General features: G+C 40.4%; 1 protein-coding gene across 2 annotated transcripts in view; it reads left to right on the forward strand.

The window, feature by feature from the left end:
* dpysl2b (dihydropyrimidinase like 2b) overlaps nt 1-11,193 on the forward strand; it is a 31,377-nt gene extending 20,184 nt beyond the window's left edge. For both annotated transcript variants that reach the window (XM_085463252.1, XM_085463253.1), the window contains exons 9-14: nt 104-260; nt 375-516; nt 2,208-2,378; nt 5,281-5,460; nt 5,723-5,888; nt 7,429-11,193. In XM_085463252.1, coding sequence (XP_085319378.1) covers nt 104-260; nt 375-516; nt 2,208-2,378; nt 5,281-5,460; nt 5,723-5,888; nt 7,429-7,520 — 908 coding nt within the window. In that variant the 3' untranslated portion in view covers nt 7,521-11,193. The remainder of the gene's footprint in view (nt 1-103; nt 261-374; nt 517-2,207; nt 2,379-5,280; nt 5,461-5,722; nt 5,889-7,428) is intronic.
* Nucleotides 11,194-15,843: the final 4,650 nt, after the last annotated feature.

Genomic DNA, 15,843 nt, shown 5'->3' on the forward strand with positions numbered 1-15,843 from the left:
ACAGATAAGTACAAATAGATGCAATGAAGCTTTTGCGTGAGTTCGCATGACATGCACGTGAGGAACATAGGATCTTATGCTATGATGGGACTTGTCTTTATAGGCACTGTTGTCTATGGAGAGCCAATCACTGCAAGTCTGGGAACAGACGGTTCACACTATTGGAGCAAGAATTGGGCCAAAGCGGCTGCTTACGTCACCTCTCCTCCACTGAGCCCTGACCCGACCACACCAGACTATCTCAACTCCCTGCTCTCCTGGTAATTGGATGCAAACACGTTATAGGCAAAGTTAAAAAGAAAATGTCAGCAGTGCTTTTTCTCTGAGCATGACACAGTCCTGTCTGTCTTTTTTGTACTAAACTTATTACATAGTGGAGACCTTCAGGTGACAGGAAGTGCACATTGTCCCTTTAACACTGCCCAGCGTGCTGTGGGCAAAGATGACTTCAGCTTGATTCCTGAGGGTGTGAATGGCACTGAGGAGAGGATGTCTATCATTTGGGACAAGTGTGTGGTGAGTAAATTTTGCTTTTGGGTGGAGTTCACAAGACCCTGTGCAGTCCTGTGAAAACCCCCCATGATTCAGTAGCTTGTAGAACCACCTTTAGCAGCAATAACTTGAGGTAATCATTTTCTGTATGACTCTCACATCATTATAGAAGTCTTTAGGCCAAGTTTGCTTCAGTTCATTGAGGTTTGCAGAAATTTCTTTATGACGATGGTGGCATTGTGTTAACACTCACCTGAAAGCTCCAGACCAGCAAACTGCCAAAACTTCTGCTTTTATAGAGGTGCTCACACTTTCTGATGCTCAGTTAATCAGGCGCATTTGATTAACAGCACCTGGCTGCTACTTACCCCCTTAATTCCCATGGAAGTGGTAAGGGTGGACTTATTCTTTCACAGGACTGTGTCTCACAATACACTAAAGGCGTTTTCACTCTTGGCTCCATTCTTCCCTCAAAGCAGCTCAGAGCAGTTAGTCAGCTCTTTTCACGTTTATGTTAACACTGTAAATGATGTCAGACCTCTTTTAGGCAAACTGAACTGGGACTCATTTGAGAAGTGTTCGGTTCACTTCAAGTCCACACTGCGGTCTGTTTAACCTGTGCATTGTAAACAGAAACTCACTGCCGGTGTATTATAGGTCTCTCGGCGTCTCTAGGCATGCTGTTGACAATAAGCATGCAACTGCTTAAAAACCAAATTGACATATGGAGTGAAGTAAAGCTTTACTCCAATTTACATCCAGCTAAAAGGGAACGGCTTTATTGGGAATACATCACCGAGCTGTAGGAGTTGTGCCAACCCTAAAAATGTAATTAAAGGGGAATGAGGTGATTTTATAAAAGTAATCTGATACCATCCTTTAAATGTACTCTGTTACAAGTAAAAATGCTAGATTTTGTATCATATTAGATTAAAACTAACAGTACTAAATGAAAAAAAAATTCGCCCCTTACTGTCATTCTGTTAAAAATCTGTCAAAACAATTAGCTTGTTTTTTATTTTTTGTTTTTTGGTACAATAACTTCTTCCAGGATTATTTTCCATGTTGCAGGTCCCCAAAATACATATAAATGGCTCAACATTTTCCAATTTTTAAATTATTACTATTTTTCCCAGTAATTCTAAGCTGTGATAAGGTCAAAGTCACACCCCAGCCATTTCAGTTTGCATAAATACAACAAATCGATTTCAAACCCACTCTAATGCTAAACCTTGTTTCTCTTCAGTGTTTCTGCTTTATCAAACCACATTTGAGCACCAAAATCACAAACTATATCATGAACTATATCATAATAGTAGTATTATGATAGTAGTACTACTATTAGTGGTATAATAGTAGTATAATATATCATAATAATAGTAGGAAAACACCAGTTTAATGCCTGTGACATTAAACTGGTGACATTAAACTATTTAAAAAGTACACTTTGGATAAACTTCCAAGGGTCATAGCCCCAAAAATTCCACCCACTCCTATGTACTTTGAAGGCCAAAAACAGTGCTTTGTCCTCTATCAGATCTACAAAAAACAGAACAAAAACAAGCTAAATTTCTTGGTGCAAGAAGAGGATTTAGGAGGGTTGATCTTGATTAATTCAAAAAAGGGCCGTATGTGAATACACGTGAAACGGACAAAACACAAAAGAGGTCACAAGCTTTGGTAGCTTTCTCACTCTCAGCTCTGACTAATTTCAGGTAACGGGTAAGATGGATGAAAACCAGTTTGTGGCCGTGACCAGCACAAACGCTGCCAAGATCTTCAACCTGTACCCCCGCAAGGGCCGCATTGCTGTGGGCTCAGATGCTGATCTGGTGCTGTGGGACCCTGACGTCACAAAGATCATCTCCGCCAAGAGCCACCAGTCGGTATGGTCCTCAATTATTTCTACATAACTAGCTATTAATACTGACACAGAGGTCTCTTTTCTTCGCTAATGAAAGCCTACCATATACTGACTTTAATTATATACGCTGCATGTGCCAAAAGTTTGCGGGCATTCCAAGCTGCTAAGGAACTGTTTCCTGTTTCTTTCAAACAATACATCGTCATAGCAACAGCGTTAGATGAAAACCAAAAAGCTTGAAGGTCTGAAAAATGGAGCTGTCCAAATTTTGAGTGGTTCTGGTTAATCAGCTAAGAGTAGTTTATAAAAATATAGGACAGCGAACTTCCTGTAAGTCTATTGTGTTGTGACTGTGGATCGGTTTGGGCATGTTTATATTTTAAGAACAGGACTTTTTAACAAAAACTGGAGTCCAGTAACAAAAGTATATATTATCATATTAAACCACTGATGCAATTTAAAGCAGCAGTGTTAAATAAAAACCCACAGGCTTTAAAATATGAAGATAAGATCGTGAAAATACAACCCCTGGACTTCTGGTTTCCTGTAGGTGGCGCTATGACAAAGACTCAGTATTGGAATGCAGATATACTCCTACTTGTAAAAGGCTAGCCTTGAAACTAGCCATTTTGGTAACTCCTTATGAATGAGGAGAGAGCAGTAACTTTAATGACCACTTCCATGACCACAAGAGCCTCAAAACTACATGTATAAATTAAAATCTCATTGTCTCATTCATTTCAAACTGGTGTCAGAGTTCAGGATCCACAGAGAATAGATTATTTAGATTAGGATAAAATTCAGGTAATTTCATCAAGTGATTAATACTGTTTGATAAGCTTTTAATTTGCCCTTGTTAAATTGCTAAAACAAAATATCCTGCATTCTAAAATGTGGACCTTCCTACTTTAACTCTTTCTGAAAGAGTAAATGTAAAAGCTTGTGTGTGACTACTGAATCACTCAAGAGGTTCTTACAGACTGCTCACGGTCTTAAAATGAACAGATCCCACGGGTCAGTTCTTTTCCTGGCCATGTGCATTTTACTAAGCACATGGATCATAGAGGAGAGCTGTTGTTAATGGGTGTGGCTGACGAATTGCACTTGCAGAGGATAGCGGGGCTGACATCCGGAGGTCTGGCAGTTAGGTCCAGGCGTGTCTCTCCATTCCTGATTCCCAATCCAGTTCCTGCATTACCTGTTGGGGAACACGTATATAACATTTGCTTACATATTTACTATGATAACCAGTAGATTTTTTTTTCTACAACCGCAAAGTAGAAACTGTTGCAACGCTATTTTGGGGGGCTTTCTGGCACTGAACAATTACTGTCTTTATGTCTTTGGGATTCTTCTGTGGATTTCTGTTTAGTGTTCTTTAATTGGCAGGTCTCTTCTATTAAATTTCAGAAATGCAATAACATGTTTTGTTAGGAATCTGCACCACAGAGAACCTTAGATGTGACTGCTCTGCTTAACTAGCATGGAGGAGTTTGTGAACGAGCTACTGCTGCTGTGCAGAAATGCCACAGTGAATGACTTTGGGATGTGGGGGTGTGGCTTTGTTGTGGACATGATGCACTTGCCCACCAAAGTTAATATATGCATTTGAAAGCTAATGTGGGGGATTCAACTTTGAAGTCTCTCAGGGGGTGCTATCAATCCGTATTTCCCCATCACTGCCCATCAATGTTTAATGACCTTTCAGTCACACTGAGGCCCTCAAACACACTATTCATTCTTCTAATGCTAATGACACTAATTGTTATGCATGTAACTGATGACATTCAAAATAAGTGGTTGATAACTCTTTTGTTGTGATCAAGGACTCTTGTTTTATGGCAGCCTGACTGCTGAAGAGGGTGTGGGCCTCACACAGCGTCGAGGGGGTGATGTCATCATTAAAATCTGCCAGAGAGCTGGAACACATCATTTCTGATTGTTAGCAGGCCGGTCACTGTGCATCTGTATCTGTGTGTGTATGGATGGAAGACAGAGTGAGCTGTACACGCTCATGGAATCTGTCTTCTTAATCCCGTCATGTTCTTCGGTTTCCTTTTTGTTCCGCTTGGTCAGAAAATAACGGACCAGTGTTCAGGGGAGAAATTGCTCATTTGGAGTGTGTATGCATGCATGTGTGTGGGTGTCATAGGATAACCCAATATACCAGTGATCTCATTTTAGGCTCTGTCAGATTGCCATGACCTCAGCTTTAGCTCAATAAGCTTTTTGGGAGAGGAGTCGTAGGGCTTTCAAACTGGTCACACGGTAACCTCCACACCCTCCATGTCCACACACAAGCACTAAAACAACACCTTCTTCTTCTCTCAGCCTGAAGACTAATGCCTCTGTACTCTGCATTAGTAGGCCCGAGGAAACACTTTTATGTGAGTTAAATCAGTTAAGCTCCTATGAAATTATAGAAATTTTACACAGTGAGTCCTACAATATAACTCTGGCAGCTTTTCAAATAAACATTCAGTGCGAGCTTCATAAGTCTGTGAACTAAAATGGCATGCAGAATGTGCAACAGGAGGTTACGTCAGCCTTATGATAGCGGAAAATAAGCGGGGGGAAGTTGAATGACTGCATCTCCGCTTTGAAGGTATTTCTGTTATGATTTAAAGTGTCGGCATGGCGTTAGGAGGAACAAGCAGCTGCCATAAAACATCACAGGAACACAGCTGTCGGGTGTCAGACAAGAACTTAAAACCTGTTTCAAATCTAAAAGCACCAACAAAAAGGCTTATCTTTAAAATGTCGTACGTACAGTGCAATACAGTTAACAATGCGGGAAAATGTTCAAATATGTAAATACACTCAGATCCTTCAGTCCTTATGTTTGGAATTATATGCTATAATAAAGTAGTGATGTTTTATATTGTATGTTACTTTTGACACTACTGCTGTCCTTCTCCCCACAGACTGTGGAGTACAACATCTTTGAAGGCACAGAGGTGCGCGGCGGGCCTCTGGTCGTGATCAGCCAGGGCAAGATTGTTTTGGAGGACGGGAACCTCCACGTCACAGAGGGCTCAGGACGTTACGTGGTCCGTAAACCTTTCCCTGACTACGTCTACAAGAGGATAAAAGCTCGCAGCAGGGTACAACACTCCTCTTTGTCTGCTAGGGTTTGTGTTTAACCGTTTAATCAGATGGTAACATACTGGAAGTCATTTTGACATTAAAGTTGCTTCCCACACCCAGCAATTTCTTTTACGATTGGTAATTTGTGGAAAATTGGAGGGATGTTACATCTTGTTAGGAATTGGCCAAACTGTCCACACATCCAGCTCCACAGTGTGAATCTTTCCTTGCTAGTTTCCAGTGCTGTGACTGGCCTGTGTCTCATTTCCAACAATGCAGCTGGCTGAGCTGAGAGGCGTACCCAGGGGACTGTATGATGGTCCAGTCTGTGAGGTGTCAGTCACTCCTAAAACCATGACTCCAGCCTCCTCTGCCAAGACTTCACCTGCCAAACAGCCTGGCCAACCCGTCCGCAACCTGCACCAATCTGGCTTCAGCCTATCCGGTCAGTTGTGTTACCATCAGTTCTGGAGTCATTTTTGGGATGTTGAAGCACTGAATCCATTTTGGGGAGAGATTTAAAACCATTTACCTTCTTTTTGTATATCAGAGACTCAACATTGATGAGTCAAATTTTGCACTAAATTTAATCTGCATGAAAAGCCTAAACTAAGGGATTCTTTCATGACATACGGAGTTAAACACTGCATGCATAGCCCCATATTGCTCTCAAATAAGCCATGCATTCATTCAAGTGTAAGGGGCAGACTTTACACTGAAATTGGGTCCTTCTGTTGGACCGTGGCTACCTATCAAAAATAAAATAAAAGAGGCAGTTGGATACTATGCACCAGAAAAATCTTTACATTTGTCTTTCAGAGCTAATAATAATAATACTTGGTAAATTTGTGTGAATATTCATTTCCCATTTATTTTGTTATTGCTGTAGTTTTATATTTATTTCTGTGCATGATTGACAGCTTAAAAAACCTTGCTACAGTATCTCAATCTATCCACTGTCTGAGCCGAGCTGTTTTAGCTACTCTCCCTTGAAGGCCATTTCACTTCTCTTATTGGCTGAGGGACATGTGGTATCTGGCTCCACTGACACCATAAATACCCAAGAGTGGAAAAAGGGTCTGGTACCTGAGCAGTCACTGACCTCTTGAATTAAAAGTTTGGCCGCATTAAAAATGAGCAGCCACCATATACTATAATCAGTATATAACACGTCCACTTGAAGTGTGTTGTGTTATGTTTTGTTTGTCTTTTAGTTTGTTAAGATTTTGCATCTTAATTTTGTGTATTAATTACACTCAGACCTCAACATCGCCCACTTTTTAAAGGACAAAATATTTAAAAAGTAGATTTTATTATGCTGGCTGAAGTTTTTCAGCCAGCTATGAGGTAAATAGTAACTGTAAAAATAAGATTTGATTTTGATGAAAAAAATAAAGGAAAATGGGGGAAAGAAAAGGCAAAGCTGCATATTTTACGTTTCAGTGTTGAGGAACTACTCATCCCACGATGCATTGCAAATTTCAGCTTCCATAACAAATGGCTTCCAGCCTTCTCAAATTGAATCGTTTTTCGTTTACATGTGTGTGGCAAAGTGTGGCCTTGTTATCAATACATTACGGTGCTTCATTCTGGACTGCAGTCACCAATTGATGTTTTGTGCTCACATTTACATGGTAACAGCGACCTCCAGCAGCAACCTCCAACAATGTCTCCAATTGGAGACATTGCTGTTTTGGATTGTGGGTAGAGTAGTTTTTCTGCAGTGTCACAAATAAAATGTGTTAGTGTTAAAACAAGGTTGATATCATGCAGACAGGAGCACAGACCATTGTTTCACAGTGTCGTAGCTCGTAGTAGGTTTACTATGGATGGCTATGGCTTGTAATTAAAATCACTGTGGACAATGTGAAGGGGAATTTATGTTTCCTCCTGTGGTTGACTTCCCAAAGGAATTTTTCCTGCCACTTTCTAGTATTACAAAGACCAAAATTCATAAAACTAATCCTTTCCATTCAATCACACAGGAGCTCAGGTTGATGACAACGTTCCTCGCCGGAATACCCAGCGCATCGTGGCGCCCCCAGGCGGCAGGGCAAACATCACCAGCCTGGGTTAGAGCCCCATCCTCAGGCGCTGAGGAGGAAATGAGGATTTGTGGATGTATGGCCAGCAGGAGCTGAAGTGGTGGGGGGTGAAGAAGCTACAGCATTACACCAAGATTCAAACTCTTCACAACACCTCATCAGGCCACCTGTTAGCCTCCAGCCTTCATGTCCTCCTTTGCTGCTTTTTTCCCCACTTCTCCCCCAAAAACCTGTTCCTAGAGGACAGAGTTAGGAAAAAACACACAAACAAAAAAGAAGGTCTGCCTCATATGATGAAAAAATTGACAAAAAAATTGATAACACTCCTTATTTGAGCACTTTTGACTGCATCATTTCATTTTTATACTGTAATTTCTCCCTCCCATGTATCCCTGTGATATTTGCTTTGCTGTTGTTTTCATTGAGGGGTTGAGTAAGACTAACGTGATGTTATGCAGACGATGATGTTGGAGCAGGATGTCTGTTCTTTTTCCATGTTTTTTTTTGCATTTTGTGAGGAGTTAGAATGAAGCATGGATATAAAAACACACTAATTTCCTTTTATTCTTTCTCGAATAGGCCAAACAGTAAGTTGCTTGAAATTGACCAATTTTGCATTTCATTCAGCCAAAAAGAATCTAATACTTCCTTCCAGCTGTTAGAAGTCTGTGATTTGTATTATATCACATTTCAGTCGCTTCATTTTCCAGTCCATTGCTGTCTCTCATACAGTGCCACAATTGATATTTAATTGACTATTCGCCACGAAGACGGCCTTAACATTTGAAAAATTGAACATGGTAATGCTGTACTATGGGTACAGTCTGTTGGGAGTCAGCTGGAGAGTCCTGTGGAGCAGAAGGAGCTTTTGGCACGTAGTAAATAGAGCTTTATTCTTCATCTCTGTGTGTAAGGTCATTGTTAAGTGGGATTGATTTACAGGGGGAAAGAGAAAGTTGTACTTAATGTTACTTCCGACTCGGCCTTTCCTTGCCTTACTTTCTCTTTAGCGCCGTCCTTTTAGAGAACTTTTAGGAGTGTGGGGAAGGTGCCGTTCCCAACGCAGCTACATGTTTTCCCATTTGTTTACATTCCCAGGAATCACAAAGGTCCAAATTCTTCATTGACAGCAGTAGAAACATCTGACAACCGTCCGTCACCAAGCAGTGCATTTACATACAGAATGTCTCTCCTTCCAAATGTGACTGTTTTATACTCCCCCCTCCCCTCCACACACACACCTCATTTTCTTTCTACTCTTTATGTGCCTGAACCCACAGAAGTTGTATTGATAGTCAGATTTTAGCTTCTTGTTTTGTTATTGTTTTTGAGGTAAGTGAAGGATGTAAGATAAAAAGATGTAAAATAGCCAGGATTAACCGATTCAAAGGTGCCAGATTTTGCGCTTTCATTGGGCCTATTCTGAAGATAGAGCCCTGTAAAGATGAACAGTGCTTGATATGTTGAAATGTTCTGTTGTTTTATAGTTTTGAACTTGTTGTCAAACTGCTTTTTAGTGTCATTCTGTAACTAGGTGCCTAAGGGCTGAGCACTATTGATTTATGCTTGAAAGTAGACATGAGCTAATGTACTTCTGACTAGTGTGCAGTGTTGATGTGTGAGGAATGGGACACGCACAGCAGGCTCCTGTACAGCTCTCAGTATGGCTGTGGAGTTAACATTGCTTCAGGCTGTACTGCAGCTGTATGCATTGTTCTTCTCCCTTTTCTTTTCTTTTTTTTAACAGCACAGTCTGGTTTTATTAAGTGAAGCAACTGATTTTCACCAGTAACCATCTTTCTGCCTGTGACTAAACGCTGAATAAACTTGACATGAACATAACCAGGGGCACTTATATAAACTGGGCTTAGATTCTTTAAATGCGCCTGTCTAGTTAACATAGTGACAGCAACTTAGGGGAAACCAAAGGTGAAACACATACATATTCCCTACCACTAAAAGGGTTAGGGATCACTTTGAAATACAGTACAAAATAGTCATCAATGTAATATTATACTGGTGGAAAATTGGGTCAAATAACCTTGTCTTTCATTATAAACCACTGATATATATATATTTTTTTAGTGGAGATAATTTATTTGAATTTCAGGGATAGGACTACACCTCAAACACACCACCCTTCCGGTTCTATATTTCTGAGCGCTGTGCCTCCACTACCATGCCAGGGAGCCGTTACCGATCCACACTGTGGCCTTTCCTAAACTGCAGTCACAGGTCCAGGTCCTTGCTCTCTCCAAACGCACTTCTTTCAGTAAACCTAATCATATTTGAGGTGTGATCCCTGCTATTGAAATGAGATATCCTAAGACAGCATGGAGAAGCTCAATTCCAGCAACCATGTCTCCCGTGGTCAGTGGGCACACTGTTAAAAAAAAAGGATGTTTTCATGTAACGGTGTGTACTGCTCCCTTCACACACTGGTGCAAAACTGGCTCTGAAAAGTGGTGGACCTGGATGCTCGATTGAGTGAGAGGACATAGTCTCTTGTTTGAGAAATAGGCATCTAATAGAACTACATATGGCAGCTTTGTTAAATAGTAGCCCTCAGAGCTTCATTGTGCTGGTTTTTGAAAAGACTAGTACACACTGTTGCATGAAAACTCTTTGTGGGGCATTTTGAGAGTGTAAACTAACACAACTGCCCTACCTGCTTGTCTAGCCAAATTTATGGCTTCTTTAGTCACCACATTGCAGGAGGTAGCACTGTGTCACTCAAGCACAGTCTGCTGAATGTATGCCTAGATGGATGCTACATGAAAAATCAGTGATTAATGGCTTCTCATTAGAACAAATGCGCAAAAAGGACATTCCCAAGTAACCCCAAATTTCTGAGTGGTTTTGTGCATAATGTAGATATTAAAAGTTACACTTTCAGCCTTAGTGTTCCAGGTTTTCTCCCCTCTGAAAAAACAGGAAGTCTGTAGAAGGCAGACTCTTTCAGCATTACAAATGCTTTATGTATTTAAAGAATCCAAGGCAGACGGGAATGTAATAAATGCACGTCTCTGAAGCATTCAAATATGTGACGAGATAGGAATGTCTTCAAGGCAACTTAAACCTCTGCAAGTCAGAAGTGGAGAATTTTACTGTTTCACAGTTTCTTAATTCTTTTGATACTTTTCAAAAACTTCTTCAACATCCATGTTAGCATTCTGCTGCAGCTTGTAGTAAATCCAGTTACCGCTTTTTCAATGTTGGTTAAAAGTGTAGGTGTGGGTGAGGCCCACAACACCAGCACAGTCTGGCTGCATCTGCTCCTTTCGCTCTCCCTTTTCCTTCTTTCTCTTCCTCCCTTCTTGGCTCTTTGGTTGTTTCTGGCTGTTGCCATAGAGACAGACCCCTCCACTCTCATGGGGTTCTTGCTTTTTTTGTTTGTCATGGCAACGCTTTGTCAAATTTGAGGTTGCCATCAGCAACCCGTCCTGACCTGGAGCTATTAGTACAGGTTTTTGCGGACACACACACACACACACACACACACACACACACACACACACACACACACACACACACACACATTTTTTTCATTATTCACTTAGAGTGCTGAAACATTACTACATAATCCTGTGCTGGGTTATGTGGAATTCAGAATGCTACCATAGTTCACAGTGCACTGCAGACTATTGAGGGAACACACACACACACACACACACACACACACACACACACACACACACACACACAGACACTTAGCACACTAAAGAGCAAGGAGCCGTTGCTGCATTGCAGCGCCTGTGCCTGAAAAAAATCACTCGGATATTAAATACTAGCTGTCATTATTGGCATCCTCTTCGTGTCCCATGCCTCCTCAGTTTACACGCATACACACACTTATACTCCTTTAATGCTCTGTCAGCTTGGATGCTTTTTCTATGCCATATTATTGCTAATGATATACGAGTGATATGTATGTAAGCAACATGCTGCAGATTGAGAGGAGCTTCTTTCCATTCTGAGGTTGTTGATGCTGTCAAACATCTCCTTTGCCACCTGCAGCCCCTCCGTCGCCCTCTGTAAGCCTTTAACCTTTGTGAAAGTGAAACTCTGTGATGGTATTTGTCTTGGTGGCTGTGGGGTTTCTGGGATGCTTGCTCACTATGTCAAATCCCACGGATGGTGATGTAAAAAAAAAAAAAAAAGGAAAAAAAAGAAAAAGAAAAGAAAGTAACAGCGAGGACTTCAATGAATTAAAAAAAATGAGAAAAAATGAATTAAGTCTGTGTGTTTTTCATTACCTATTATGCGTTGTGTTAAGCAACATGTTTTCCACACAGTGCACCACACTGACTTTGATGTAGTAAAGGAAGGGATAACTATTAGACAGGTGAATTAAAGGCCCTAAGGCTTTAAAATCCATAAGAAAATAAAAAGTCATTTGGTCCCTAAATAAAATAAACACACTTATCAATAAATATATATTTCACCAAATCATTATTTATATAGCAGTATCCTTCCTGTTATCTTGGAGAACCACCTTTAACAGCAATAATGTGAAGTTTTTTGTGTGATTTTATCAGTCTCTCACATCATTATGGAGGAATTTTGGCCCACTCTTCTTCACAACATTGCCTCAGTTCATTAAGGGCATTCTTTTATGCACGGCTCTAAGTTTTCCCACCACAGCATCTTAATCGAGTTGAGGTCTGTGCTTTGACTGGACCACTGCAGCGCCTTCATTTTTTTGTTTTTTAGCCATTCTGGCACAGATTTGCTGCTTTGCTTGATATCACTGTCCTGCTGCATTTCAGCTAAGTTTTAGCTGTCATCTAGGAAAAGAGGCTTTCTCCTGGTAACCCTTCCAGACAAGCCATGCTTGTTCAGTAGAAACTTTGTGCAGTTTCTCTGAGCATTGCACAGTCTGACCGTGACGTGAATTTGCTGGGAAATCTACTCCTGGGAAGACTGGCAACTGTTTTGAATGTTTTCCACATGTGAATTATCTTTTTCACTACAGAATGATGAACTTCAGATTGTTTGGAAATGACTTTATAACTTTTCCCAGATTGATGGGCAGTAACAGTTGCTAACAGTTGTTAACACACACACGCACGCACGCACGCACGCACACACACACACACGCACTTGAATGCTCCAGACCAGCAAAATGCCCAATTTTGTAGGAAAAAATAAAAACACAGTCTAATATGTGTAATATGCCCTTTTGTTGTTCATCTGAAGTTATATTTAAAAAATTTTAGAACTTGATGAGGGAAGGAAAATCCTCCCCCTCTCCCCTTATGTATAAAACTTTCGACTTGAAAGAAGCTGTACTTTGTTTTTATATTACGGTATTTATGAATAACTGTTTTAGGAAACTGTGTTTCATTTAGCCCAATCCGATCAGTTAAGATAGATACCTCTCATTGCACCTCTGGCATGATCTGTAACCAGTCCTTAATCACAGCAGAAGTTTTAGTTTACATGATTTGAGCGCCCTCTGTTGGCATTAAGTAGGTGTGATCGGGTAGTGTTTACAATTTTTTGCACTAGAGACACGGCCAAGGAAAAGGCCATACTATTTCACAGCACATTTAAAAAGCAAAAAAAAGCTAATAAATAAAATAAAATAAAATAAAATTTTAAAAAAAAATACACATTCTCCACATTTGTGTATTACAGGCTTTTCATAGACCATTGAAGGTTAGAGAGCTACAAATAAAGGTAAGACATGATGCACAGTTTTCTTTAAAGAAATAGAAACAAATGTAAACGCTTAGAGGTTTTTGTCATTTAAAGGTGTAAAAAAATCACCACTCAAGTAAAGTCTTTGTAAAATCAAGTGGTGGATGTTTTTGCACTAAATCTTATGTTGCCTTTTATCGTTCGTCATCCTTTTAGAAAGTGAATGATTTAAGGTCCCAGCATGCTTTAAAGGGAAAAACATTAAGGACTGTTCTGAGGCCTTGGCGTAGAAATAACATCAACTTCGATACAATTATCTTTTCCAAAAATGTAATCAACAATGCGATACCATATTTAAACTTTTTCACTATCACTTGGCATTTCCCTCTGTTAGGGATACAAACCCTCTATTAAACTGCACAGACTGCAGTGCTAACCTGATGGATGGCAGCATTACTCTTTGCTCTCTTTATTCAATGCAAATGCCAGCACCTATTTTTGGAACAGCCCTTGTTAAAGAAATTACTGATGTCACCCTTGGCTGAACATGCGATGGGTAACAAAAGTGAGTGTGTGAAGAATGAACCCATGACTCATCTGACTGTGCAAAGCACTTTGCTGTCAGAGAAATGCTGTCAGTGTAGTTCAGACAGACAAATGAAGGTGCAGTACTGCAATGCCAGAGACTGACTGAATGAATTTTTGGATTCAGCTAAATGTTATGAATTCATTTCCAAACTCTTGTAGAGCACTCGAGTGGAAAGGTCCTGTCTCCAACCCTGGTTGAACACCTGAGACCTGTCTGTTTGCAGTCTGCATGTTTCCTCCTACAGTCAAGATGTGCACATTAGATGACCTGAAAAAATTAATGCATGCTTCTTGCTGAGAATCTACTGGCCTTTCCATCTGCTGGAGGTAAACCATGGTGCACCACACCTTCTGCTCATTGCATTGGGGAACAGTCTCCAGCAGTCTGCAACACTGAATATAGAAATCAGTCATACAAAGTTTATGCAGCCTATTATAGTTCTACCTTGAAGCAAAGACACATTAAATTCATGCATCCTCTGTTTCTTCACACTCTTGCGGAATGAAACTCACGAGGGTAATTTTATGTGTAGAAAATAAAACAATTACCTGATGCTATGACTGTTAAAAAACTGGGGTGTTTGTGATGTGCTTCTTTTTTGCCGTTTGAAGTGAAGACATGCAAGAGGAAGTTTGAGAACTGCTGCACTACAAAGTGAATGCAGTAAATCTTCACCAGGAAGCATGCATCAAAACTCTTTTACACTAGGTGGCAATGCTGTCATCCTGTTCGCCTTGCTCTCTCTGCTATGGAGTGTTTGTGGGATTTCCTTTTTCCAACTGGTGAATGAAAAAAAAAAATCTGTTGCTCTCCTTGCAAATCTCTCATGTTGGTGTACAAACTGCTTGAAAGAAAAATCACTTAGATTGGCACAACATTAGTGATACAATCAAAATGTGGTGGTAATCAGCAATTACTACAACTACCTGCAGGGCCTGTTCTCAAGAGCGTTAAAGTCAAAAGCCATCATTTCCTGTAACATAAAAGGCTTCAGAGGTGCTTTTATATGCTCTCCTCAGAGGCACATGAAAAAAATGTGGGGAAAGATCTCAAAAAATATAAACTGAGTAAAGAACGGATTGAAATTTAAATTCTGCAAGGATTTCCTCTTCAGGTACAAGCCCTGCTCGCATCCTCTCAAGGAAAGTGGGAAATGTTTGTTGCATTATGGTATATAATAAAATGCAAAGGAGTGCCATGTTATGTCACACAGAGCCCCCTGGTGGCCACTTCATTAAAAGACTTTGTATGTCTATCATAAGGCTGACACATACAGACAGTCCAGAGTTCCCAGACAGTGGAAAGTCATTTAAGGTAAGTGTCATATCTTTGGGCTGTAGGAGGAACCTGTATCACCTGTAGGAAAGCAACAAAGATTGAGATTGAGGGTGCACATTTTTGACAAAATGTTCCAGTTAACCACATCCTCTGAATTTAATTCATATACAGATTCAGTGGGCACTTTGTAAGGTACACCCAAGTATTACTTGGACCCCCTTTTACCTTCGCAGCTGGTAAAATTCTTCATGGCATAGAGTCAGATGGGTACATGTTGGATATGGTCATCAGCGATATTCAGATAGCCTGGTGTTGAAAACTATTCTCAGCTAAGGAGCCCAGAGTGTTCCAAGAAAATATCCCCCACACCATTACACCACCACCAACCTGAATTGTTGATACAATGCAGGATGGATCCATGCTTTCATGTTGTTTACACCAAACTCTGATTCTGCCTTTCAAATGTTGCAGCAGAAATCAAGACTCATTAGATGAGGCAACATTTTTCCAATCTTTTGCTGTGCAGTTTTGATGATCCCATGCAAACTGTGACCTTTATTGTTCTTAGCTGACAGGAGTGATACCCAGTGTGGACTTCTGTTGCATTTGGAAATGCTCTTCCGCATACTGATATTGATGTCTTTTTGTTCTCTTCTTATGTTAGAGGGAAAGATGGGACATTTTTCAGTTTAAATAGACTGCCGAATTGGAAAGGGTGTGTTTGGAATATAGATATTGCCAGCTTAGAGTTCTGATTATTATAACAGATTTGCACAAGGCTTTCTGTTGACTATATTACGATGGATATAGGCACTATGACCGATTGGTTATTGAAGTCCACGCTT

The sequence above is a fragment of the Copadichromis virginalis genome, linkage group LG7 (genome assembly GCF_057382275.1).
Source record: "Copadichromis virginalis isolate Kocher_CV1m ecotype Utaka linkage group LG7, C_Virginalis_male_GT1.1, whole genome shotgun sequence".
Classification (NCBI taxonomy): domain Eukaryota; kingdom Metazoa; phylum Chordata; class Actinopteri; order Cichliformes; family Cichlidae; genus Copadichromis; species Copadichromis virginalis.